Below are 25526 nucleotides of genomic sequence, written 5' to 3'. Positions count from 1 at the left end.
CAATGTGGAGACGAAATCGGCACCGGAAGAATGGATCCCGGGGACACCGTGCATACCGCCAAGTATTGTGCCTTGGCAAGATGCGGGAGCCGTCTTACGGCTTTGAAGCTCGAACGTAGTTAATCTTTTGCGGAATCCAGTTCGCCATGATGCGCGTAATTGCGTCTCGACTTCCAGGGCTGGCTAGGTGCTCCGAACCATCATCAATTCCTTCCAATACCGCTCTACCAGCGTTCGTTGTTGCCGACCCTGCTTCTCTTAGAATACATTCGCCAGTTAACCTAGGCATAGCATCATAAGACCCCCCGTGAATGGATAGAATGAATCTCCTCCACAAGTTACGAGCAAATGTACTATACTACATATCTGTAGCCGGATATGCAAGGCGCCCCGCTGCGGCTGACGGCACGCTGCTCGGATGCTTGCTGCTCGCCTGATACATGTCCTCGGATACGGCATCAAGAGGCCGGGTAAGTACTGGAACTAGGGTATGCTCCTGTTGGGATGAGATTTACGAGTCAGAACATGGTTTCTCTGCCGGTGATCCAATCAATGTACCCATGCGCAGGATCAAATTGCCACGCGAGAACTATCCGCCTTGAACACGTAGTGTTGACTATTCCGTACTCCGACGGCGATATCAACCCGCCTCCTCGGATAGGCAGTGCTTTTGATTTGACTGGGAAGATTGCCAACGACCGACTGCTCTTCCTGTTGTCTGGTCTATGAACCTTTCCTATTCCTTCTTCAAGCCCCACACCTAACTTGTGAATTGAGGAGCTTTCATGTGCGACGCCTCGCCACCACGAGCGCTCCGTCCTAGGAACATCCTTCACCTATCCCACTATAGAATAATCGATAGAAGGTAGACTCTTCTGGCTGCTTTGCGTCTGTGCGGGAAAAGGTGCTGGGATTTATGAACGAATAGTACGATAAACTGATGTAGAGTATAAGACGTTGCCTCCCCTATAGTCAAGTAATCGCCACATACAATCGTACCTTACCATCATGAAGCTCTCCAACATCTTAGTGGTGGCACTAGCCACTACAGCCAGCGCAAAGAGCAAGCCCCAGGAAGTGGATTCCCTGGCTGCCCAAGGTCTGCACAAATTGGAGGCCTACTATTCCAAGAACGCATTGCCGAGCCCTAAAAAATGTACTTTAGACAATGTAGCTGTGCGACGGGAATGGTGAGTGAACTCATACCATCTTCACGGTACTTTAGCTCACTCATCTCAGGTCAACCTTGAGTAGATCGGAGAGGCGCAGTTACATCGACGCAGTCAAATGTCTAGCGAAGCTACCAGCGAAGACTCCTGCTGCCATCGCTGCAGGTGCAAAGAGTCGATACGATGATTTGGTCGTGACCCATATCCAGCAAGCATTCACGATCCATGGAACAGCCAATTTCTTGACATGGCATCGCTATTACACGTGGGCGTTTGAACAGATGCTGAGAAAAGAATGCGGCTATAAAGGCTACCAGCCTTATTACAACTGGTACGTAACTGCCACATGTGAACTGCATGTGAGACGAATGCTGACCTCCTACTCCAATGTTTAGGGGCTACTGGGCAGATAACCCAAAAGCCTCACCCTTCTTTGACGGTAGCGACACAAGCATGTCAGGAGACGGCTTCTATATCGCGGGAAGATCCTCAGTCTGTTTCCCATCAACCGAAATGTGCTACATCCAGCTACAACCCGGAAGTGGAGGCGGTTGTGTTATATCAGGACCATTCAAAGAGTACACACTACCCTTCCCACTCTCCTTCACCGTACTCCGACTAGTTGCTAACCTGTTTTCTCTTCAGCTGGAAAATCAACATGGGCCCTCTAGCAGCAGTCTCACAGCCCCCTCCAAAAGCTAACCCCCAATCCGACGGCTTAGGCTACAACCCCCGCTGCCTAAGCCGTGACATCAGCTTGCAATCCGCTAACGAGACACGCGATGACGTCGTCGCCGCTCTGATTAGAGGCCACAAAGATATCGAGAGTTTCCAAACCGTGTTTGGAGGAGAGTTCGCAAAAGGGAAGATGGGCGCTCATGTAGGTGGGCACAACACTATAGGTGGAGATGCTGGATCAGATTTCATCAATTCGCCTGCTGATCCAGCATTCTTCCCGCATCATGCTATGGTTGATCGCGTGTACTGGACTTGGCAGAATCTTGATCTTGTGAAGAGGAAGGACGCGATTGCTGGTGGCATATCGGGGGTTGGAGACGGAGGGGCCAGGGGGACGTTGGATGATGTGTTGACGTTGGGTGACTATGTTGGAGTGAAAAATATCACTATTAGAGACGCGATGAGTACTATAGGAGGGCCGTTTTGCTACGTATATGCGTAGATGCGGTTGTTTCTACCTAAGTATTGATAATAGAACTCATAACTGTAGCCAGGTACGTTAACTGAGACTCGACGATGTATTACATTCACCGCTCAGCAACTCAAGAGAGTACTTTGACTATACCCACCAAAGCAACCCTCTCTCCCGACTCAACAATTTCCAATACCACAATATCACCACCTCACCCCCATCCACCATCCCATGGTATCATCACCTCACCCGCCCTCACCATTCCCGGATCCACATCCGTAAGCCCATTAAACTCCACGCTAACCTCTACTCCATGCATTTTCCTAAATTTTGTCCTCGCATCTTGCGTTACCGGATCTAGGAACAATTCATCCGGGAACATTGAAAGCAACCTCTCTACTTGTCTCTTCCCCGGTCTCAAAATACACACAATCTTGATTTCTGTATTAGATGGAGATGAAGTGGATTCGATCGTTGTGGGGGGTGATTTGCTGGAAGCCGGGGCCATTTCCGGAATTGTGGAGGGTGTAGATTTGGATGATCGAGAGTTTAGTACGTCGTTCAATTGTAGACAAAGTGATTCAATGACTTTGAAGCGGGCGGATCGAACGAATGAGGAGTATAGTCGGTGTGGATCTGTAGCTAGATTGGCAGGCGCAGGTATATGGTGAATAGGAACATTAGCCTGCTGGTTCTGTTGAAGATGTTGCGCCAGCGGACTAGGGTTTGGCGGGTGATTGTGCTGGCCATGCGCATGTGGTACAGGCGGACCTTGGTGATGATGTGTATGAGCACCCAGACCTAACGCTCCTTGCATGAATTGAGGGAACGGCATTGCTGGAGCCGGTGGAGGTGGAGGAGGGATCTGGTTCGCGTTACCAGCGGGATGAGCATGGCCGCCTCCACCACCAACGATTTGCGCGTTTGTAAAGACTTGGTTTACGGCGTTTTGAACCTGTTGCTGTAGAGCGTGTATCTGCTGTCCCATGGCATTCTGAACGGCTTGTACACCACCCCCCACTCCTCCTTGGGTCCCTCCTATAGGACCGACAAGTCCGCCGTGCGGCCCTGTCAGTACGTTTGATATGAAGTGGGGACACACTGCCAATCTGAGGAATACCCAGAGATTTCTCAATTTTGGCAGATCCCCTCTTAGACTCCTTTCTTCTCTCTTGCTCCCTAGATATGCTGTCCACAGTCCCAGATCTTTGTCCTTTATTCGAAAGTATACGCTCTGTATATTGACGGAGGCAGGCGATGTGACAACACGGAAGATGTTGCAGTCGCTAGGGTGCGTGAACAAGAATTTGTTTTGCGAGTACAGAATGTCCACAGCTTCGTTGTAGACCTGTTTGTTCGTCCGAAGAATATTTACGTTGACGTTACGAGGTTTGTTGGAATAGGATTCGGGCGCTGTCGCAGGCCATAAGAACGGGATATTAGAAACTAGTGCATACACATAGACGCGGTCGCGGAGTTCTCTCGGTAGAGACAAGAGGAGGGAAAAGGACGGATCGGGTTGAATTTCGTCAGTTTGCGCTTGTGAGGCTGTAGGCGTTGGGAGGACGGCGCTATGCGATGGGTTGCGGAGGCGCACTGGGCGACTTGGTGATTTTGGTGGCGCGTCAATCATGGTGGTATCGGAAGAACTGCTGCTGTTGGAAGATGAACGCGACCGCGATGGTGTCGAAGTGCGCGAGGCCATCCTTTCTGGCTTCGGATGGAAGCGATTGCTGATAAACAGCGTGGTGGGGCTGCGAAGCGATATAACGGTACGGCAAACGATGGGCGTGGTGGTAATAGTACCGTGTTGCACACGATTGGCGAAAGTAGGGACGGATGTTTCAGGTCCTTATCATGGGCGAAACGATTGAGAAGGCGAACGTCAAGAACTTATACACGCTTCGCCAGAACAAAAGCGAGGGGAAGTGTTGAACGGCTGCAACATGTGCCTCACTCATCCACTGCTGTGATCCCATCATCATCCAGCCGCTGAGAATATGGCCGCGGCTAGGCCGATGCCGATCAATATTCGCACTACCCAATTAGTTGCAGCAAAACTCAACATGGCTATTCCTGGTACCGCAAATGCGCTTTTGATATTTTCAGTTTGTCTTTGCTTTATGCTTCTCTTTTTCTGATTGGATACCAAAGTTGCTGTTGGTTCCTCGAGGTGACCATGAGCTGTTCAGTGAGCTACCCCACGGCGCTGAGCGGGGAACCGGCCTTCGGTCTTATTACAATTGGCATGTAGCCCTGTCGTACAACCTCCAGATTCGCCTATAAATTTGACACCGAAACGCGAGTGCTCTGTTACAAGCAGCGTTGGTCTTCGTCGTGGAGAGGGGACCTCGGCACGTCACTTCTGTCAAGCAGGCGTGTTGCGACGCGCTGCTAATGAACTTTATCACGTCTCGAAATGTCATAGAGTTCGATGCGCAAAATGAATAAAAAACAGCATACCAAGAGAGACTGCAAGCTTCTGGTTCCATTCGCGATGGCGAATCTTGGAGATGGGGGTACACTTTGAAGCACTAGGAAGGCAGGTCAGGCGAAATTGCGGACACAGTATCTGAAGCCATCCACTTCTTATCACTGCCCATCAAGCTGAAGCGCTGCACTGCCATCGAACATCGACCTTCCGTCATATCAGACCATGCAGTGCAAAAACAAAAAAAACTAGGTATCTGCTTGTCACTCGAAAGCACCTGAATTGAAATTTCTCCTCACGAAAGAGGCCTGAGGCGTCCGATAGACGGACCGTACCGCTGGAGCTGTGTGATTGGGATGTACAGCCCAATAAGACAAGCACGCATCTGCCATCCAATTCGACGATTGGACGAATAGTTCGCTGGCGTTTGCATTGCAATGCGTTCGATCGGCATTCAACGAGATAGACGCTGTGCGATATGCCTCTTGCAGCGCCGATAGGCGGTACTGGTACCTCTCTGCCAGTGTTTCCATTGAAAGCCTCGTTTCTTTCCACTCGGTATAGATCTTTTTATGTACGAGCCTCGTTATTGGAACTTCTTCGTGTTTCCCGACGTCTCTTGGGCGCAACTAGAGTGTTAACAGGGCGAGTAGAGCGCTTGTTAGGCGAACGATGATCGAAAGCATGTTCCAATCAAGATAGGTGACTCTATACTCGGTGACTCTTCGACGGCTTATGTCTGATCTAGAATTTGTTCGCATATGTGGATGGTCTCTCCGGTCGGTGGTTAGAAGTATTTAGATGCAACGTTGTACTAGTGTTGAATCCAGTATCTAAAGAGAGCAAGATAAAAGAGGCAAACTTATTGTATTACGTGCTTGTTAGCGATAGCTATGTGCATAAGTTAATGCTTAGAGAGTATATTAGAGATGTATGTTCTAGTCCGAACAATAATGTTATAATAATTTATCAATAGTACTTTACTAACGAACTCTAAAAATGTAGTCAGTCTTGTAGGACTTATAAACTTAGCTTATGTTGCAACCACTTCGTTGTGGGGAGTTATAAGTATCTGGAGAGGTGTAGGTGTTGGAAGATGAACAGGTATGGGGATGGACAGAGGGGATGGATGCGAGGAAGGCTAGGGGAAGGGTTTATGGGATCTATGGTTGGAGGTAGGGGTGGGTAAGGAGGATTAGTTAGATGTGAGGTTTGAGATGGTCCTGGTATGAACGGATTACTTGTCTATTAATCTATGTTAAGGTAAGTTTGACGTATGGATATTTGTCTTACACTTTGGACTTAAGCGTGTAAGGAAGTCGCGCACTATCTATGTTCTTGTGCAACTTCACCCTCCTTTGTTTGGATTCTTTACACTGGATCTTTGGAATTTCAACCTTACTTATGCTCACTGGCACGACTAAATTATATACTATCCGGCGAGCGAAGAAGGCGGCGTCGCTTTGCTAGCTAGACGCTCACTACGACGAGTCTGCTGGTGCTGATCGTTCATTGTACCCGCAACGTCGCGTGAAGCGGCAACGCGGCTGGGTGGGTCATCGCACTGGAACTGCTTGCTGGAAGTCACGGGCTGCACATCAAAGCTTGCTGTCCTCGGCGCACGCTGAAGAGTAGGCGATTTGATCGCCGAAACATAGGGGCCTTTACACAAAGTAGAGGACTGGCGGCGATACTTGGCGTTGATGAGGGCATCGATATCAGATTCATCTATGAAAGCCTCGTCATCGCCGATAGGGAAGGCTTCGAGGTCTAGGTTATTCCAGGTTGGGTCGTAATTGGCGGGGAAGAGGTTGCTAAGGCTATGTTTCCGGGAATCGAAAGGCTGAGCGGGTGCGTAGCCGGGCATAGGATCGTTCGGTTGGTGGTAGAGAATGGACTGTGGGATGATGTCTTCTGGTTCACAGTAGTCGATACGCTGCTTCTTACGAAGACTCAGGCGACGGGGTTGCCGATGCTCGATACCGGTGCCGGTCTCTTCAAGCACGTCTGAGTCTTCGGATTCGTCGGCAGTGGCTCGACGCCTCGTAGATGAGCTTCTGGAAGCCGAGTGCTCGTCGCTGGATGAGCCGCTATCAGAAAATTGGCGCTTTTTGGAGCGCTTCCGTCTAATAGCCTGAGTCTCATCGCCAGAGTCCGCAGAAGCAACTGTTCGACGTGCCTTAGTGCGCTTGTTAGCAGTTCCCTCTGCATCTTCGGCGATGAACTGATCCCGTAGAGCTTCACATTCTTTGATGCGCTGCTTAATCTCAGGGTGAAAAAAATCATAGTAGGCAGAGTAGTCAAAGTCCTTCTTAGACCCACTCCTCTTGAAGTCCGCAAAAGCATCCATCTTCTCAATCTTCTTGTCGACAAGCTTAACCTCCATATCACCGCGGTGGACCGGAAACGAACCGGGGCGAATCTTTCGCTGGAGGATGAACTGCTTCATCTGCGACTTTGCACGATGCTTCATATTCATTCCGTAAAGTTTGTAAATAAGCGTACGCTCGTGTGGCTTAGGCTCGCCGCGCTCGTAGTCCTCATGGACAGGGTAGTTAGAGAACTCGTGGGTATCAGCTAATCGGCCTTTGCTAGCAGCTTCAATGAACTTGCTAGTTAATGCCGCTTCGTAATGATGCTTTGGGCCAAAAGCGGCGCCGAAGCGGCCACTTGGCTCCTTTTCCATGGCTACACGCTGATCAACCTTGACGTCAGCAACCTGGCAGATATATGCAAAGTCTAGGAAACGCTCCATACAGTATAAATGAGCGTAGCCAACACAGTCGTATGGGTCGGCTACGCCAGTGCCGTATGTTCGGTGCTTTTCGTCAAACGCGACGCGGTAGTTGCCAACTTCGGCGGTGCCTTTGCCGGTGTACACACGCATCGGGCACTTTTCGAAGCGACAATGGCTGTGAGATGCAGAAGCATAACGACGGGCGACGTCTGAAGCTACAGGCTGGATCCAGATGCGGAGATTACCGAAGGGGTATTGCGTGATATACTCGTGTATCTGGCGAGCAGACATGGTGCGCTTCTTGAACTCATGCATGCCATTGTTCTGACTGTACTCAAACTTGTACTTGGCCGTTTCCCAGTCGCCATGTGGAAGATCCTTAAATTTGTACTTGCGACCTTCTTCGGCGTGTTGGTTGATACGAGCAGTGCGAGTGGTCTCGCCCCTGGTCGTGTTGTTGACACGAACCCAGGGCTTGTCGTCGCACTTCTTTGGCTTCTCACCAGCCTGGACTACAGCTACCTTTACTGGTTTGCTGACGGAGCTGGTATTAGAAACATCGGAGTGGTGGCGAGAATCTTGTGATGACCGAGTGCGTTTGGCGGGCTGCCCGCGAGGTCGCTTGACAACGGGCACATCGTTACAAGACCCGGAGTCAGATCGATCATGTTTTCGATAGGGTAGCTGCCGAGTGGCGACAGACTGGGAGGTGCGACTCGATCGGCGAGAGCTTGAGTAGATGTTATCGAGCGGTTGTATTCTAGTCTGAAGCTCGGTTGGCATCGCAACGTATCCAGTATACTGTTGCGGATACGACTGTTGCGTCGATTGGAAATACGGCTGAACCGGGTATATTGAGCCATAAGGGTCGGGGTACATTTGTGGGTGCTGGCTAACGACTGGATACTGCGACATATCTGGCATAAAGAAGTTGCCACCAGGAAGCGCAGAGAATCCAGGTGTGGCGTCTAAAAGCTGAGACGGTACTTGGAAGTTAGGATCCCAAAGATGAATATCTTGCGCATAGTCGAGACCAGAGTCTAGGGGTTCGTTACCGAACGACTCTACAGGAACAACGCCAGACAAATCCTGCCCGGCCTCATTCTGGTTGATGTTCTGGTCTGATTGGTTATTCTGGTCAGCGTTCACAGGCGAAAACGTCAAACTAAGGTCAACTTGGTTGTCGGGAGTGAATTCGCTGAACTGAAATGAACTAGCATCAAGTCGGTCCATAGGCATTCCATCCATGGCTATGTCCATGCCATTGGTTCCCGTCCGTGCGAATGCATCTGGACCGAAGATGTCATCCTGAAATCCATCATTAAGATTGAACTGCTTCAGATCGAACTTGCCGAGGAGGCAATGGTCAATTGTACCAGACAGACCAAGCACGCTTCCAGAGCCGCTTTTCTTTAGAGATTCAGCTTGGCTATGGGTGCATGTTACATTCGCACCAGCTCTTTCCAGATAAGCATCTGCTATCGACTTATTGGAGATCGAGTGATCTCGAGGACTGTCAGGGGTGGCAAATGCTGATTGATGATCGTATTGGGTGAATGAGTCTGGTAGTTGATCCTTCGATATGATCCTTGGAGAAATTGGTGATTGTGAAACAATAGTTGGATACATGTCGGAATATTCTCTGATAGGTTCAAAGCCCACGGGACGCACAGATAGCACGGCGCATATCGTACATATATATGAGCTCATAACACTCTTTCATCAAGTCTTGTAGAGTAACAGGTTTACATTAGACAAAGGAATGTAGAGAAAATATGGAGGTACACATCATTGTGCTGAGCCTATAAAGCGGTCATCAAAGGGTGGCCAGCCAGTGAAATACCAGCATTGTTCGAATCCTTCCATCACTGTCGAGTATAGCTATCACTCAGCATCGTGGCAATGGTTTGCTTCATGCAAGTATTGTGTCGAAAGAACCGTTAAGTCATGTATCTGTTCTTTGTTAGTTTATCAGTTCTCAAACGTCGGTGGAGAGAAGCAGATAGCCAAAGAAGGTGATCAGATAATATAAAGCAAATTTTTCGACACAATTTTTACGAACAGGTCTGTGAATTTTGTCTTTTTTTCATCATGAAAGGAGGGGGGAAGAAGAGAGGTATACATACCAAGTGGCTGTATTAGAGTGCTGCGCTGCACTTGGGGCGAGACTGCATAGCCTGCATGTTGAGAAATAGCAAAGCGAACAGCTAAGAACCTTTATCAAAGGCACTGGCGGAGTACGCGCTGCGCTTTTAGCTGCTGGTGGAAAAGTCAAGACGCGCAGCTCGAAGACAAAGAACGAAACTTTTGCCAGGGCGCTAGGATCGGAGTATCTAAGTCGCCGAAAGGCCGGACCATCTCCAACCACACGGGCCTTCCCGACCTGACACTTGTGGCTTCTACGACCGTTTGCCTTACGAGTAATCTTCGCCTTAGGAATCCGCATGTCTGGTTCTTTCCCGTTGTTGGGGCGATCAAACACGCGCGCCGCACCTGCACGTGTATTGTTTGGGGATGTTCCCATCTGCATTAGCCCCACGCGAAACACGCCTCACGTTCCATGGTCAAACACGGACTGTTTAGTCAAACATAATCACTCTCGAAGAGTGTTAATCTACCGCATCTAGAGGACAGATTGAGATGCTGTCAAGAGAAGACGTTCGTGGTTCGTCGATTCTAGAACATCAAAATATGCCCTTTGCGGCATATCTAAGCGGTTGAAAGGTGGCAAGGCGAGATGAACGCTAAAACACATGTTTCCGGTAGAAACAGCCCAACAAGGTGTGAATAGCGTGCTGCTTCCTAAACTGCTCGAGATTGCAGTTTCAATGTTGGCGAGGCTTGACTTCTCATTGGCAGATTCAAACTCCGATCTCATACAGCCTCAAACTTCCCCACGCTTTCTATTCATACCTTAGCCTTCGACACTATCATTTCCAGTGTATCTACTCTCCTGATTCTTAACAGCCAGTCCTAGGCATCGCGTTTCAAAGATCGGCACTTCCGCTTGAGGTATCTCGATGACAGGGGCATCCACGCATCAAACATTCGACGAAGTTCTGAGAACACTGTGGTGGGACATGGGGGAAATGACCCGCCTGGGTTACATCGGTAGATGCCAAACGTCTGGGATACTTCTCCTACGATATCCAGGTAAATCGCAAACCATTCAGGTTGCCGCAACCATCCATAGCCAATCGCTGCTCACTCGCAAGATAACAAAGTTCTTGATCCATACTATACACCCGATCCCTCACCATCATGCAACGTGTGCATTCGGGATGTTTCCTACCGGGACTATCATGTACAAAGCCATGCGTTCATAATGCCACGGCTACCTCTACCTGCACTTTGGACCCTTTCCCGTCGTGCTGCTTCTCTCGATTGTCGATTCTCCGCCAGTGTGTGGTTGGTCATTTCTCCCCTCTCGGACCTTACTCCTCTACTTCAATGTTTATTCTCTTCTAGATGATGGCAAGCTCAAAGCTTCAGGAGCTGGTGCTCCTTGGTTCGATTACATTCTACCTCATAATTACCCTTCTTATTCTCAGCTACGTCACGGTCGGTTTGCGGTTATGGGTGCGGTATCGCATCACGAGATCTCCAGGTTGGGATGACGCCGCCATGGCGGCCACGCTTATGCTGTTTACTTGCTATTGCGCATTCATACTCGCAATCACCTTTCGGAGTATGGATCGAAAACTCTTCAGCGAAGAGGCTATCCACGTAACTTTAATTGTACGCACCTGCTGATCTCATACTTCGACCACAATGCTGACAACCTAACAGTTTATTCAATTATCCGAAGTCTTCTACATCCTCACAACAACCTTCCTCAAGGTCTCCCTCGGTCTCTTCTTCCTGAGAGTCCTCACCAAGAAATGGCAAAAGCTCGTATTCCACGTCATACTCGCGATCAGTGCGACATACGGATTCTACTACGTCTTCATCGCGCTGTTCCAATGTGGCGACCCAACACGCCTTGCCGATAGTCTGTTATTACCGTCTTCACCCAACTGTCTTCCATCCGCTCTACTTCTTACCTCGGGCTACCTCTACGGCGTTATCAACGTCATTGCTGATTGGACGTTTGTACTGATACCAATCACTGTCCTACTGGACAGCGACCTCGACCGAAGGAGTAAGATTAGCGTCAGTATCGTCATGGCGCTAGGTGCAGTGGGAAGTGTGAGCTCGATCTTCAGAATGGTTTACCTGAAAGGACTGGGTCTACACGCGGGCGGTCTAAGTAGTAAGTCTATTCACACCTACAAGAGCTCAGCAGTTGCATGTCCTGACAGTTCATCCAGCCGAAGCAGTAAAAGCAACAATATGGGCAACGGCTGAACCAGGTACTGGCATAGTCGCAGCTTCAATCGCCATCCTTCGCCCGCTCTTCCGTCAGATCGCTTCAGACGTTCGATCAAAAGCGTCTCATTACTCGCACTCACGGAAAGGGTCACAACAATCCGATGACTCTATTGCGCTGACGAGTCAAGACTCTGTTGCCCAGGCCATGAAGAACAAGAAACATAGCCTTTATCGAGTGAGTGATGATCTCGATCCATGGAGTCCGACAATCGTTGCGACGGCGGATGTGCAGAGGATGATTGTGGTGAAAGGGAGAATGAGCCCTGTTCCTCCGTCAACAACGAGAGCGAGGCAGGATGGTATGATGTGATGCATGTACATGTGCTTGTATTTAAGTGTGTGTATATACGATATGAGTGTATGATGCGATCAAAGTGGAAATGGAGGGCCCAGGAGGACTTCAACTTATCACCAACGTTAAAAGTCTCATCATGATGGTGTATCGAAGACCTGAAAATGCAGTACAAATACTTATTCTACTCCGTAATCCCCAATCCACGTTATGATCTGCGATGCGGTGTCGTGTTGCACTTCGTCGTAGCTTTGCTGTCATGCTCTGGTGGTGTTCCTGTCGCCATCCCACGGTATGCAGTAGAAAGTCCCGACTTGTAATATGCCATGACTCTCAAGTTGACAAGTAATCCTGAGCATCGCACGAGTGCTACCGCGATCTACGATTTACCTCGGTGGAGTGATGATTTGGTGGAGCTAGGCTTAACGGATGACGTCCCGAAAAGGCCAAACGCGGGAGGACGGCCCCAGGCACAGCGGAACATGGCGAGTTTGGAGCTTGGAATTGGTTATCCCAAGGTCACCAACCATGACATAACTACCTCCTTATCCGCGCCATGCGTCCTTCGCAGCAAGAGACGACATGTGGAAACCGAACCTCCACCTTCAGAGAGGCGCAATAAGGCCTCGGGTTGCTTGCATCTGCGCGCACGCCTCCAAGCTCCCCTCGACGACGACGCACCTTCCCCGCCAGCGGCGCTGCTTCCACGAATACTTCATAACACACATACCTTCGACATCGCTGCATCCCGACTCGCGAGTTAGGCAACCTGCGCTGCATCATAAGCTTCCGCGCGACAAAAGCACGCCGTACAATGCTGATAAGTCGGGTCGGTCGCCGGCTGCCGTCGTGGGCACGTCGCGCGAGATGACCGTCGTACGCATACCATTGAAGAGCGCCAAACACCATTTTGGAGTCTCACTGTCGCGAGGAACGCGGCCATATAACGAAGATGCTTTCCAGGCGGGTACCATCGATCTCCCCGCATTCGCACGGCGGCGACCCATGTCTCTGAGTAGAAAGGGACAGGGCGCGGACAACAACGAGGTCACACCAGATGTAGGTGCCAGTGGAGATCCTCAGGTCTTTTATTTTGGCGTCTTTGATGGACATGGTGGCGCCGAGTGTTCTGGCTTCTTGAGGGAGCAGCTGCACGACTACCTGGAAAAGGCGACCAAGCAATTCGAGCTCAAGAGCAGTCTCGCGCGGGAAAGAACAGAGATGCAGTCTGGTTCTCCAAAAGCCAAGGGTGAGGCAGCTTCTGGCGACCGAAGGCAGAGGGACAAGGAGAGTCTAGACGCTATCGAGACACATACGCCACCTGGCACAAAGGCCATGAAGCCGCCACAACCTGGAAGTAAAGACCAGCTGCCGACCGCCGGCTCCAAGTCTATGAATGGGCCAATCGAGGGCGTTCCACCAGTGCGGCAGTCGGACAGCGTGCGGAAAGCCGAGGAGCTGGAGCAGCAGTTGGTCAAACAATGGAAGGAACTTGTGGGCGGATACTTCAGACGCTTCAAGCCCGAGTACTTTTCCACGTCCGCAGGCGGACGCGGCCATGCAGCTGAAAAAGAAGTCATTGAAAAGCGTCACACGAGCACTCCAGCAATAGCCGACGACGTCAAAGAAGGCATTGGGATCGAGACTGTGCTAGAATATGCTTTCCTCAAAGCCGACTATGATTTTGTAGCAGCCCAGGTTGGCAAGAAGGAAGAAGATCCTGTTCGTGCGGATAAGGCTCTCAACGACGATGATATCCTAGGCCAACCCTCACGCACAACTACCAAAAACATTGGTGGCACGAACCGCTTCAAAGGAGGCAGCACATGTAGTGTAGCTCTCATTTCTACACCCACACCATCACCCTTCTGGCACCCTTCCTCCCCATCATCCCTCATTACCGCCCATGTTGGAGATACCAGAATCCTACTCTGCAACACTGCGACAGGTCAGGCTGTCCCCCTAACATCCAACCACCACCCTTCGCTCCCCGAAGAAGCCACCCGTCTCCGCCGTTTCGCTGCCTCATTCGTAACCGACTCCTTCGGCGAAGAACGCATGTCCGGCCTCGCAAACACGCGTTCCTTTGGCGACATGGCACACAAACGCGTCGGCGTATCCGCCGAGCCTGAGATCCGTAGGATAGAACTCTCGCCCGCGGAATACTCGTTCCTTGTCTTGTGTTCAGATGGCGTGTCTGGCCATCTTTCTGACCAGGAGATTGTGGATATTGTCAAGGAGGCCAAGACGCCGGAACAAGCTGCGAGGGATGTGGTTAGTTTTGCTACTGAGACTTCGACTGGCAGCGAAGGCGCAGACAACGCGACCGGTCTTGTTGTTCGATTAGGGGGATGGGAAAGGAGGGGCGAGGGTGGATTGGGCAGCTTAGGCACGAAGGAGATGAGGGATTGGAGGAAGCAGGAGGCGGAGAACCCAAGGGCTTCGGGTAGGATGTAGGTGTTTCCTTTTTGCGATATGACTTTGCATTACTGGTGTTGATTGAGTCCGTAGCGGTCGGACTGCATTGCATTGTACATAGTAACTACTACTATATCGATTTCTCTATGCCTTCCAGAATCCATGTCTCCGCCCAGACTGATCTAAACTTGAGTTGATCCTTCTTCCAAACTTGACCTAATAGCTCGCATGCCTGCCTGGGTAATGTCATGTTTGATCTAGGGCTCAACTGCAGGTTTTCGTCATGGCTACCATTTCCTCAAACACATCCGGTCATGTAGGCTGCCGCGATGACAATGTTCATGTACTAGAGGATGCACCGATGCTCATTCGTCATGATGATGCGCGCGTATTGTCCAATAGCCTAGAGGTGATTGACAGACTGCAGGTGATGGCTTGGCTACAAGACGAGTCGACAACATAGCCAAATCGACGACTTGAGGGTAATGCACAACGAGGGTGGGTGTCATAACTCTATGCAATGTCAGTGCAGGATGGTAGGACCCTCGTTCCAGTGTCATGGCTTCCACAGGGCTGCATGCGGGAGGGCGAGCTTGAATCTGGGGGGGAAGGCACGATGCGCAAGCGAGCCAATGCGCCGTTGCCAGGCGGGCGCTCTTTCCTCCAAGTTGCCGGCGAACTCGTCGATGGTGCCTGAAGCAGCTGGAAGAATAAATTTCTGCCCAGTCTCACCTCCAAAGACACAACGACGTCTCAATATCAAACATTGTGTCTGTTTGCTGTCTTGCTTACTGCTCTTTGACCGGCCTCTCTTACACCCGTCACCAAAGTCCGCTCTGTTAGTGGGGCAGACCCTTTAGGAGGAAAACAACACGTGAACTAGGCCTGTCTACGCTCGACCTTCTTTCGCTTCAAATTCCCTCCCTACGACGACCGCCCACCGCAACTTGTACACTCTCTCTCTACCTTCCTGCCGCAACACCTTCTGCTTCTCCCGCCACCGCGGCTCTTTAATTCTTCCCACCGCTAGATACCCCGCCTTGAGTCTTTGAAGCACCCTTCAGCAATTATGGATATCAACCAGGTGTTGGAGGGGACCTATGCTGCTGGTATGCTGCCTTCACTGCGACCCGCACTTTTCTAGAAGCCCGACTGACTCTTCCTGCAGACGCTAGCATCCGTAACAGCGCCGAGCAGCAGCTCATCCAGGCAGCCGACTCTAACTTTGTAAGTCCCCCCCCCCGCAGTCAGAAGGCTGCATGTGCTTCCCGAGACATACCCAAAACACATCCGCTAACGCCTCTCTTACCAGCCTCAATACCTCACCGTCCTCGGCGGCGAACTCGCAAATGAAGAAGCCGCTCCCCAGATCCGACAGGCCGCCGCCCTGGCCCTGAAGAACGCTTTCACCGCTCGCGAGTATGCCCGGTTACGTCAGGTCCAGGAACGATGGCTCAACCTCGATACCCAGATCAAGCAGCAAGTCAAGGACATGGCTCTGCGTACTCTGGCCACACCAAACAAGAATGTAGGCTCTGCTGCCGCACAGTTCATTGCCTCCGTCGCCGCGATCGAGATACCCCGCAATCAATGGCCGGAGCTGATGACCACGCTCGTTGAGAGTGTCGGTCAGGGCACCGACGCCCAAAAGCAATCTTCGCTTACCACAATTGGTTTTGTTTGTGACACAGACGACGTAGAGCTGAGGGATGCACTAGCACATCACTCCAACGCTATTCTGACGGCTGTTGTTCAAGGTGCCCGCAAGGAGGAGGCCAACAACGACGTCCGTGTCGCAGCCATCAACGCCCTCAGCGACTCGATCGAGTTTGTGCGCTCCAACTTTGACAATGAAGGCGAGCGCAACTACATTATGCAAGTCATCTGCGAGGCCACACAAGCGGATGACAGCCGCATTCAGCAGGGTTCGTATGGATGTCTCAACCGCATCATGGGTCTCTACTACGACAAGATGCGCTTTTACATGGAGAAGGCGCTATTCGGCCTCACCATTCAAGGCATGAAGAGCGAGGAAGAAGATGTTGCCAAGCTTGCTGTTGAGTTCTGGTGCACCGTTTGCGAGGAGGAAATCGCCATCGAGGATGACAACACACAGGCTCAAGCCGAGGGCTCCACCGAGCTCAGGGAGTACTTCAACTTTGCACGAGTTGCCACACAGGAGGTCGTTCCGGTGCTGCTCGAGCTTCTTGCCAAGCAAGATGAGGATGCCGACGACAACGAATACAACACCTCCCGCGCAGCATACCAATGCCTACAGCTCTGGGCACAATGCGTCGGCAGCGGTGTTATGCCGCCAGTCCTTGCCTTCATCGAGAAGTACATTCGCTCGGAAGACTGGCACTACCGGGATGCGTCCGTTTCCGCCTTCGGTGCCATCATGGAGGGTCCCGAGGAGTCGGTGCTAGACCCGATTGTCAAGCAAGCTCTGCCCACCTTAATCGGAATGATGGACGACCAGAACATCCACGTTAAGGACTCCGCCGCTTACGCTTTGGGCCGCATCTGCGAGGCTGTTCCTAGCGCGCTCGACGCACAGCAGCATCTGCCTCCTCTAATAGGAGCTCTATTCAACGGTCTAGCCAGCAACCCCAAGATGGCTGCATCCTGCTGCTGGTCGTTGATGAACTTGGCCGACAGGTTCGCAGGAGAGCCCGGATGCCAAACTAACCCATTGTCGCCTCACTTCGCCCAGAGCGTGCAGAGCCTTTTGCAGGTCACCGAGCGTGCTGATGCTGATAACACCCTCCGCACAGCAGCATACGAAGTCCTCAACTCCTTTGTCAACAACGCCGCCGGCGACAGTGTTCCTCTGGTCAACGAACTCTCCAACGTCATTCTGGAGCGTCTGGAGAAGTCTATGGCACTCCAATCTCAGGTCGTTAATGTTGAGGACAAGCTAACTCTCGAAGAGATGCAGACCAGCTTGGCCAGTGTCATCATGGCCATCATCCAGCGAATGGAGAGTGACATTAGGCCCCAGTCCGACCGCATTATGCAGGCGCTACTCAGTCTTCTATCATCTCTACCCCCGAAGTCTAGTGTCCCTGACACCGTGTTCGCCGCCATTGGTTCGATCGCGACTGCTCTGGAGGAGGATTTCCAGAAGTACATGGAGGCTTTCTCTCCGTTCCTGTACAACGCCCTCAACAACCAGGAAGAGCCCGCTCTCTGCTCCATGGCCATAGGACTGGTATCTGATATCACCCGATCCCTGGGCGAGAACGTTCAACCCTTCTGTGATGCATTCATGAACTCTCTTCTCCACAACCTCCGCAGCCCTCAACTCGGTAACCAGCTTAAGCCAGCTATTCTTCAGTGCTTCGGTGATATCGCACATGCTATCCACGGTGCGTTCGAGACATATCTGGCTGTTGTTGCCCAAGTGCTCCAACAAGCTGGCCAAGTCACATTGACCACCGAGGGTAACTACGAAATGATTGACTACATTACTTCTCTTCGGGAGGGTATCATGGACGCATGGGATGGATGCATTGTTGCCATGAAGAGCAGCAACAAGAGTAAGTGTGATAACTTTTCATGTCGACGACATGCTAATGACTGCAGCTCAACTCATCGTTCCTTACTTGGACTCAATCTTCGAACTTCTCCGTACCATCCAAGCGGATAGCAACCGTACTGAAGCTCTTCTACGATCTTCGTGTGGTGTTATCGGGTGAGTACAGACGTCTAGCCTTTGATATATCCCACTAACACAATCCAGCGACCTTGCCGATGCTTTCCCAGCTGGTGACTTCAGGGAGTACTTCCGCCATGATTTCCTCACCGCGATGGCGAGGGAGACACGCGCAAACGCAGACTTCAGCGGCCGAACACGAGACACTGCTCGATGGGCACGTGAACAGATCAAGCGTCAAGTCGGTACGTCGCTCGGCAACAACCCCTACCTCCGTCCTGCTCCTCTCTAGTAGAGTCGACATCCCCATTATATATATTTTAGCCCACTGACGTCCCTTCCTCAGGCGGCAACCAAGGCGTAATGGCCTGAGTGTCTTGATACCCCTTCCTTCCCAGCACTGCTTGACCTATGTTTTGGTCATTATGTTGGATGACTTCCCGTGTGGAGGTACTGTCTAGCATGTGGCTAAACTGTAGGTCTTAGCTCCCTTTCGCGTATCCCAGCACCTCGAAGCACAACTCGGAGCCTATCCGTTCGAAGAATGTCGTCGCGCACGGAACGTCGCTTCCATGGAATCATCGGTCTGCATCCCTCGCAGTCGCCCGAGTATTCTTCACAAAGCAACATCGTCAGTTTTGTCACGCATTGTTGGAGAAGACGAAATCGGCTTGCCGCAACACGATGATGTCACAGGTTCCAGGTATTGGGAACGGCTTGATGGTATGGAGAGCTACCGTCCAGTCATGGATACGATTTCACGCGTCTGTGGTCACCTGGCACTTCCTAAAGCTGTAACACACAAGAGACATCCAGCCCACAGTATCCCGACACCGCGGCACCCCATCCAATCCGACCCTATCACCCATGCGCATCCCCCCAAATGACCGTCGAACCCGAATCGCATAGCACCCTCTCCAACCCAATCATGTAGCACCAAAAAGTCTTGTAAGGCAGAGCGTATAGCTACTAGCCAGGAGAATAGATCCTTTTCCATCCTTTTTTTTTTGTACACCCACTTTCGGTGGTTCCTTTTCTTCACCATTGGGAATAGGCGTTTATACCATTTTGACCTTCAAGTGGTTTTAAGTGGTTTTGTGGATATATGCTGGGTTTATAGTTGTAATGATTATTGCTGTATAGACTTGATATCTGAGGCTTGGTGAGGTTGGTCGTGATGGTCATGTTAGGCGTATCGTGATACTGTATTACTCCTCAGGATCTGCGCTCAAACCAAGTGCAATCGGGTCAAGACAGAGTCTGCAGGACCTGCACTTTCATCACTTTCTTTTGAGTGGGTAGCAAAGAAGCCACTTGCACCCATGACTCTCTTTCCCCATTGTCGCTCTACAATACAAGTCACTACTAACACTTTTCACTCAACCACCACTACCAAGATCTTCCACTCCAACTAACGAAGCGACCAATCAGCAAATCAAGGTAAACCAACGATTTCTCTGATCAAGCCGGCGCCGCCGAAAAACCACTGCGAAGATTTTACAACGCTTTTGCAGTCTTGGCTCAAGCAGCGGGAAGGTGTGTTTGTCTACGCCTTCATATGCCCCTTGTGCGTTGAAGATCAGATCCGCAGCCAATACACGCGGTACTCGGAAGAGCATCGCAGGAACAAGATGAATGGAGGAAAGCTGACAGATGATGTAGGAACGAATGTGCAGATTTGGACATACGACGCCGTCCTGGAGGCTGTGGAGAGGGGAGGTAGGGTTTGTTGAGGGATTTATAGGAGCTTTTCGGATCAAGTTTCTACAAGGGTTCAAGTTGTTAGGATGGGGGCGGAGGAAAGATGGAGACTATAGGGTCTGGATGCTGAGAGGTGGAGCAGTAGATGAAGATGGTGGAGAAGGAATGGAGATGGAAATGCAGACGGTTGTGCGTGACCAAGGTGCAGGTGACGAGGGCGTAGTAGAGGGAACGGACCGAGATGCGATCGGAGTCGAAGGTGTAGAATTAGAGGACCTAGCGGATCGGCTTATGAATGCAAAAAATTGCAGTTGACCAGGATGATATTGTAGTTGCTCTTATGGATGGACTTTCAAAACTTTAGATGGTCACTGCTAGGTCATGGGTATGGAGAGTGGGTTACTACACCACTACGCAAGAATGGCCTTACTTGTTCAACTTCGTACAACAACAATCCGACACTCATGACCTACTGGTGCATGCTGATAGCTTACTAGAGCAGACCTTGCATACTGGTCGCCTTTATCGAGAGGTTGACTCTCTTCTTCCTTGCTTTCGCGAGGAATACAAGAGCAAATCTTTGAACCACTAACGGCATGATGTCATGCAAGTACGTCGACATGACACGACGCTCAGGCGTGTGAGCAATAAGGGTGTTTGAGTGGAACCCAGGGAAGCATGATGTGGTAGATGATGACCAAGTTCTCACTTCCTGAGTCGCATCATATGTTTGGTAGCGGTATTGGCTGGAACGTCATGTACCGAATCTGACTGTGAACAGATGTACGTCTTACACTACCTCATATCAAGAAAGGTAGCTGGTCACGACCTAGTAGTCGTACTTGGAAGGGACGGGCGGCGATTCGATGATCCTAGTTAGCCACAAGGGAATGATGCAATCGAATCCTATCACGACGTCAGGCAACAAAACAGGTCAGCAGCGGAGAAGGGTCAAACCACAGCCGAATCACCCCAAAATGTATCCTGAACTCTCCACATCAACGCCAGGGTAAGGGAGCGGTCCAAGAGTATCTAAAACACATGATTATTGACAGACAAGTCATCCAGAAAAAGGAAGAGACGAGCTGGTCCTATGTGCTATTAGCAGCCATGAGTCCTCCATTTCCTGGTCAATGCCATAGTCGCAATGCCGTTGATGTGCGACGGTCTGTGAGGAACCTATGAGACCAGCGTAAGATCTGAACAAGGCCGTGTTCCTTCACAGACATACCGAAGCAAGCAATAACCCATCAATCTCTCGCCCGTCGTTTGCCTAAACAATCTTGCACGTCATCCAACCAGACATTATCCTTCAAGTGTCCACCAAGACCTCCATCCGTAGTATCTCTGAACCTTTGTTGGTCCTTCATGTGTTCGTGACAGCGCAGCCTCGACCATTGAAAGCACTGCACGGTGCACGCTTTCGCCCGCACGGCACAAGGACCAATACCCAAAAAAGAACAAGAAAGGAAAGAAAGCCGTATCATACCGTCAACGCCATGCATACGTACCAGAGGTGTAAGATTGTGCCGCGGTAGGAATCGTAAGATTGGCCGAGAGAACAAGCCGTAAAGAAACTGTATGAACCGATGGGGTTTGCTGTACACATGAGTAATTGGGTATGCTCGGCAATAGTGGTTACCGAACATCCCGCGACAGTTGTGACGTACCGATCGCTTAGAACCTGCTCGCAGCAGCATCCCACAGGGAGTTGTAGATCTTATCAACAACATACGAGGCGCGGATGGTGCGGCTGTTGAACGTGCGACCGTTAAGACCTTGGAGAGCCTTCTCACCCCCGGAGACTGAATCAAACTTGACGAAGACGTCTCCCTCGCTGTTGGCGTCAACTGCAATGTGAACGACCTTGCCGTACTTCTTGTCGCACTCAGCCTTGATCTCGACCTCAAGGTCCTTGACCCAGTTATCGCCCCAGTTGCGCTGTTCCCTGATAAAGTGTTAGCTAATATACGCAAGAGGAAGGAACAACTTACTCGTCAGCATCGAAGACGTTCTCAATCTTGACGCACTTGGAAGCCATGGGAGTGGCAGGAGTGGGTGCAGTAGGTTTGCGAGTGGTAGGTGTAGGCATAGCAGACTGACTGCCCTGCTTGGAGTCGGGGGCGTCGCGGCGAGCTAGAGCGTCCATGAGCCTGCTGCGGTCGTAAGTCTTGTAGTTGACTCCAGCGACGTCGGTGTCGTCAAGAGCAGAGGCACCGCTAACGCCACGGTCGTCCTTGCTGTGGGTGCGGTCGAAGACACCACCAGAGCCACCAGCGTAGGCGCCACGGCCACCAGCACCACTGAAAGCGGAACCTTGGTAGGACTGCGCTTGTTGTGTGAAAGTCCGGAGGAGGTTGGCGGTCGATTCTGGTGTGAACTTATCGTTACCGAGACCAACGCGGATCTGGCGGCCAGCAAGCTCAAAACCGTTCATCTCTGCGAGAGCATTTTTAGCGTGCGAAGGATCAACGAACCTAAGATGTGTTAGCCATCATATCGTGCAAAGCGGGCGTAGAAATGACTTACTGAACGAAACCATATCCCTTGGAACGGCCAGGGTTCATCTCATCGCGCTGGAGAATGACCTGCTCAAGCTCACCAAAGGGCTCGAAGATCTCCTGGAGATCCTTTTCAGTGACACTGAAGTGAATGTTGCCAACGTAAAGACGGTGGAACGGAGCGCCGTTAGCACCAGGGGCAGCGCCACCCTCGGAAGGACGAGCAGCACGGTTCTTCTCTGCTTCAGTAAGCTGGGCGATGATGGGAACACCCTTGAGTTTCTGGCCAGTCAGCTCCAATGCTTGAGGAACAGACGCTTCATCCTTAAACTCAACATAGCCGACACTAGAGGGAATGTTAGCATACTGGTCTGCGTGGGAGTGAAGTAAGTGCTTACCCCTTGGAGCGGCCGGTAACTCGGTCCTTGACGATCTGAGCTTCGACGACAGGGCCAACGCGCTCGAAGAAAGTGCGCAAATGGCGAGTCTCAGCGCGCTGAGAGATCTGCTGGACGAAGATGGTGCGCTTGTCGCGGTCGTCTTCGGTAACCTCGGGCTCAGGCGGGGTGGCGTTGCGACGGCTGTTGCGGCGCTCTTCACCACCGTTGCGGCGGCGGTCGCGGGACCTGTCGCGGTACCTATCGTTGCCTCGATCGCGAGGGGAGCGGGAACGCGGACGACCTCCACCACTATAGAAGTCGCCTCCACGGTCACGGCCTCCACGACCTCCACGGCGGTCGCGCGAGCTGCTGCGGCGGGGCCTATCACGGTCTTCATCTGTGTCAGCACCTTTGCTTGAACGAGGACGGCTTCCGTCTCTCCGGCGGTGGTCTCTGTCGCGGCTTCGACGCCGGTCTCCATTAGACTCACGATGACGGTCCCCACGGTCTCGGCTTCTATCGCGACGGTCACGGCGGTCGGAATGGCGATCGTCACGGCGGCTCTCGGTGTCGCGCACCTCGCTGCTGGCGGTGCGCTCGGCATCCTTCATCTCGACCTCGCGGGCCGTCTCCTCGAGGAGGGCTTCGACTGCGGCCTGGGTAGACATGTCGGTGGCGGTTTCCTAGCTCTCGATAAGTGTAGCTGGTAGGAAGTGATGCGCGATGTCACTGCAAAGGGCGATGTGTTGTTGTTGATGGCGAGCACGGGCTCAAGTATTGATTTCAATTGCGATATCGAACGGACGTAGTAGATGTCACTGCGGACGATTTCCGTATGACCTCTTGAATGAACTGCCTTCGACAAATGTGTGCTTGATTGAAGCTTTGTTGATGCCGCTCAATTGTTAGTAGGTGGGTGAGGTGGAGAGCGGACAAAAGGCCTAGGCGTTGTTACTTGAAAAGCTGAGTCTTGGCAAGGGTCCGGCGTGACTAAGCGGGAAGCTGCAGGCAGCGATCCACGTGCGCGGCCAAGTACACGAAGAGGAGCAGTGACTGAGGAATCATAAAGTTGTTGGCATTACTATTATATGGGGTAGTGTGTCGTGAAGATATCTACAAACATCAAAGCTGTGTAGACCCAAAATGGCCTTGCAGACCCGCTGAACGCCTTCTTCCAATGTTGATCTTGACAACGTGGTGACAGGTGGGTGTCTAATAACAAAAGTCTATTGGTACGTCGCCACTTTAGGTGGACTTGATGACCTTGGAAGGTCCCATCTCAAGCTCGGTACCGAAGATGCGGTCCCAGAAACGGCTAGTGACACCGAAACCGTTCTGGTAGTCTGCGAAGTGATGCGCAAGGTGGTACTTCTTCAGTTGCTGGTAGTAAGGAGGAAGCCTTGGATTGTTAGCGGGGTTCTTCAAAGTGATACATGCATATACGTACTTCTGGTGGTGAAGGAAGTAGTGTGTCATATCGTAGCAGGTGTATCCGAAGATACCACCACAGTAGGCAGCCAAAGCGGCATACCAGTTCCAAAAGATGACAGCATGTGCGAATTTCCAGAAAGGTGCTGCAAGGACAACGAAGAGTGTAGGTGGCATGACGAGCCTGTACTTGTCCATGGGAAGGTAATGGTGAATCCCGTGAAGAAGAAAGTGGAGGGTAATGGCGACGCGGTTATCAGGAAGGTGACTACTTTTTGTTAGAACCCGTCTGATACGTGCCGAGACGCTGGACTTACTCATCCAAATGGAACAAACACCTGTGTAGGACGTATTCAATGATAGTCCAGAAACCCAGTCCGAAAGCCCAGTATCCAGCCAGTTCCATGGCAGACGATAATCCACCGAACGCTACCGCTGTCCCAACCGCAACACAAGGCCACCACAGCGTTGGTACAATCCACCATGGTGTCTTGCTAAGCGGCTCCAAGAAGTTACCAAACAATGGCGCAGAGTCACCTCCCTTGTAGTGGCGCGGCCGGTGCACTTGCTCCAGGTAAAAGTCTTTGCTGAATCCACCGAAGAAGACCTGCATCAAAAGCGGCTTGTTGAGATCCAGGAACTTGTGCTGCCTGTAGTCCAGAGTCGGGTCGGTTTCTTTGGACAAATCTTCCGCAGACGACATGCCGGTTGCGGCGTACAGCGGCTTGCCGTCTTGTGACATGCCCTTGAGCTCTAGTGTGCCCACCTCTGTAGGTGGCAGAGGCACGATATCTGCAGGGTTCGAGCTCTTCACTGCGCCATTCAGAACGGGCTCAGTAGCCATGAAGCCCACAAGGCTCTCTTCAAGGATCTCGTAGGCCGAGTCGGAATGTGTGTGCGAGATCTCGTCCTTTAGGATTGCCTCTACGTCCTTGCCCGCGTACTCGAGGATGAACTCGGGGCCACCGGGATGGCCTTCAAGGAAGTCGGTGACATCGTAAACCTTGGTACCAATGGTAACGTAGCAGGACTTCTCATTGTTGTGCTTGCGCACCTCGGCGGTCGGAATCGTCGGAAGGGTGCGACCGGGCATCGTGGTGGTTGTGGACATGGAGTGTATGTTCGCGGCGGTAGGTTCTTCGCGGTATGTAAAATGGAGACAAGTGAGGTTTGGGTAATTATATGTAGCGGTGTGTATTCAAAGGCAGGTATCGGCGGTGTGGTGGATAGCTGCGGTTGCGTGGCGACACGATCCGGAACCCAGGGAAAGAAGCTGGGATGTAATGGAACACC

The 25526-nt window shown here is 51.5% G+C and overlaps 6 protein-coding genes across 6 annotated transcripts; 2 read left to right on the top strand and 4 right to left on the bottom strand.

Moving 5' to 3' along the window:
* Positions 1–2530: 2530 nt before the first annotated feature.
* ALTATR162_LOCUS1165 (uncharacterized protein) lies at positions 2531–3952 on the bottom strand (the record flags this gene model as incomplete). Its single annotated transcript, XM_043308760.1, has 1 exon — positions 2531–3952. The coding sequence occupies one exon, from the start codon at positions 3950–3952 to the stop codon at positions 2531–2533; it is 1422 nt and encodes a 473-aa protein (XP_043164695.1).
* Positions 3953–6182: 2230 nt separating this feature from the next.
* On the bottom strand, positions 6183–9116 carry ALTATR162_LOCUS1164 (uncharacterized protein; the record flags this gene model as incomplete). Its single annotated transcript, XM_043308759.1, has 1 exon — positions 6183–9116. One exon carries the CDS (start codon positions 9114–9116, stop codon positions 6183–6185), a length of 2934 nt encoding a protein of 977 aa, XP_043164694.1.
* Positions 9117–11177: 2061 nt separating this feature from the next.
* ALTATR162_LOCUS1163 (uncharacterized protein) lies at positions 11178–14607 on the top strand (the record flags this gene model as incomplete). Its single annotated transcript, XM_043308758.1, has 4 exons — positions 11178–11225; positions 11277–11739; positions 11798–12033; positions 13114–14607. The coding sequence occupies 4 exons, from the start codon at positions 11178–11180 to the stop codon at positions 14605–14607; spliced, it is 2241 nt and encodes a 746-aa protein (XP_043164693.1).
* A 1030-nt stretch (positions 14608–15637) lies between these two features.
* Positions 15638–18515, top strand: ALTATR162_LOCUS1162 (uncharacterized protein; the record flags this gene model as incomplete). Its single annotated transcript, XM_043308757.1, has 5 exons — positions 15638–15677; positions 15737–15795; positions 15881–18107; positions 18154–18262; positions 18311–18515. 5 exons carry the CDS (start codon positions 15638–15640, stop codon positions 18513–18515), a joined length of 2640 nt encoding a protein of 879 aa, XP_043164692.1.
* Positions 18516–21601: 3086 nt separating this feature from the next.
* On the bottom strand, positions 21602–23473 carry ALTATR162_LOCUS1161 (uncharacterized protein; the record flags this gene model as incomplete). Its single annotated transcript, XM_043308756.1, has 4 exons — positions 21602–21872; positions 21919–22401; positions 22454–22771; positions 22824–23473. The coding sequence occupies 4 exons, from the start codon at positions 23471–23473 to the stop codon at positions 21602–21604; spliced, it is 1722 nt and encodes a 573-aa protein (XP_043164691.1).
* A 577-nt stretch (positions 23474–24050) lies between these two features.
* Positions 24051–25326, bottom strand: ALTATR162_LOCUS1160 (uncharacterized protein; the record flags this gene model as incomplete). Its single annotated transcript, XM_043308755.1, has 3 exons — positions 24051–24204; positions 24253–24501; positions 24551–25326. 3 exons carry the CDS (start codon positions 25324–25326, stop codon positions 24051–24053), a joined length of 1179 nt encoding a protein of 392 aa, XP_043164690.1.
* Between the last annotated feature and the right edge of the window lie 200 nt (positions 25327–25526).

The sequence above is a fragment of the Alternaria atra genome (genome assembly GCF_907166805.1).
Source record: "Alternaria atra isolate CS162 genome assembly, contig: 21, whole genome shotgun sequence".
Lineage (NCBI taxonomy): Eukaryota > Fungi > Ascomycota > Dothideomycetes > Pleosporales > Pleosporaceae > Alternaria > Alternaria atra.
The sequence above is the reverse complement of the archived record's forward strand: the minus strand, read 5'-3'. Positions and strand labels throughout refer to the sequence as shown.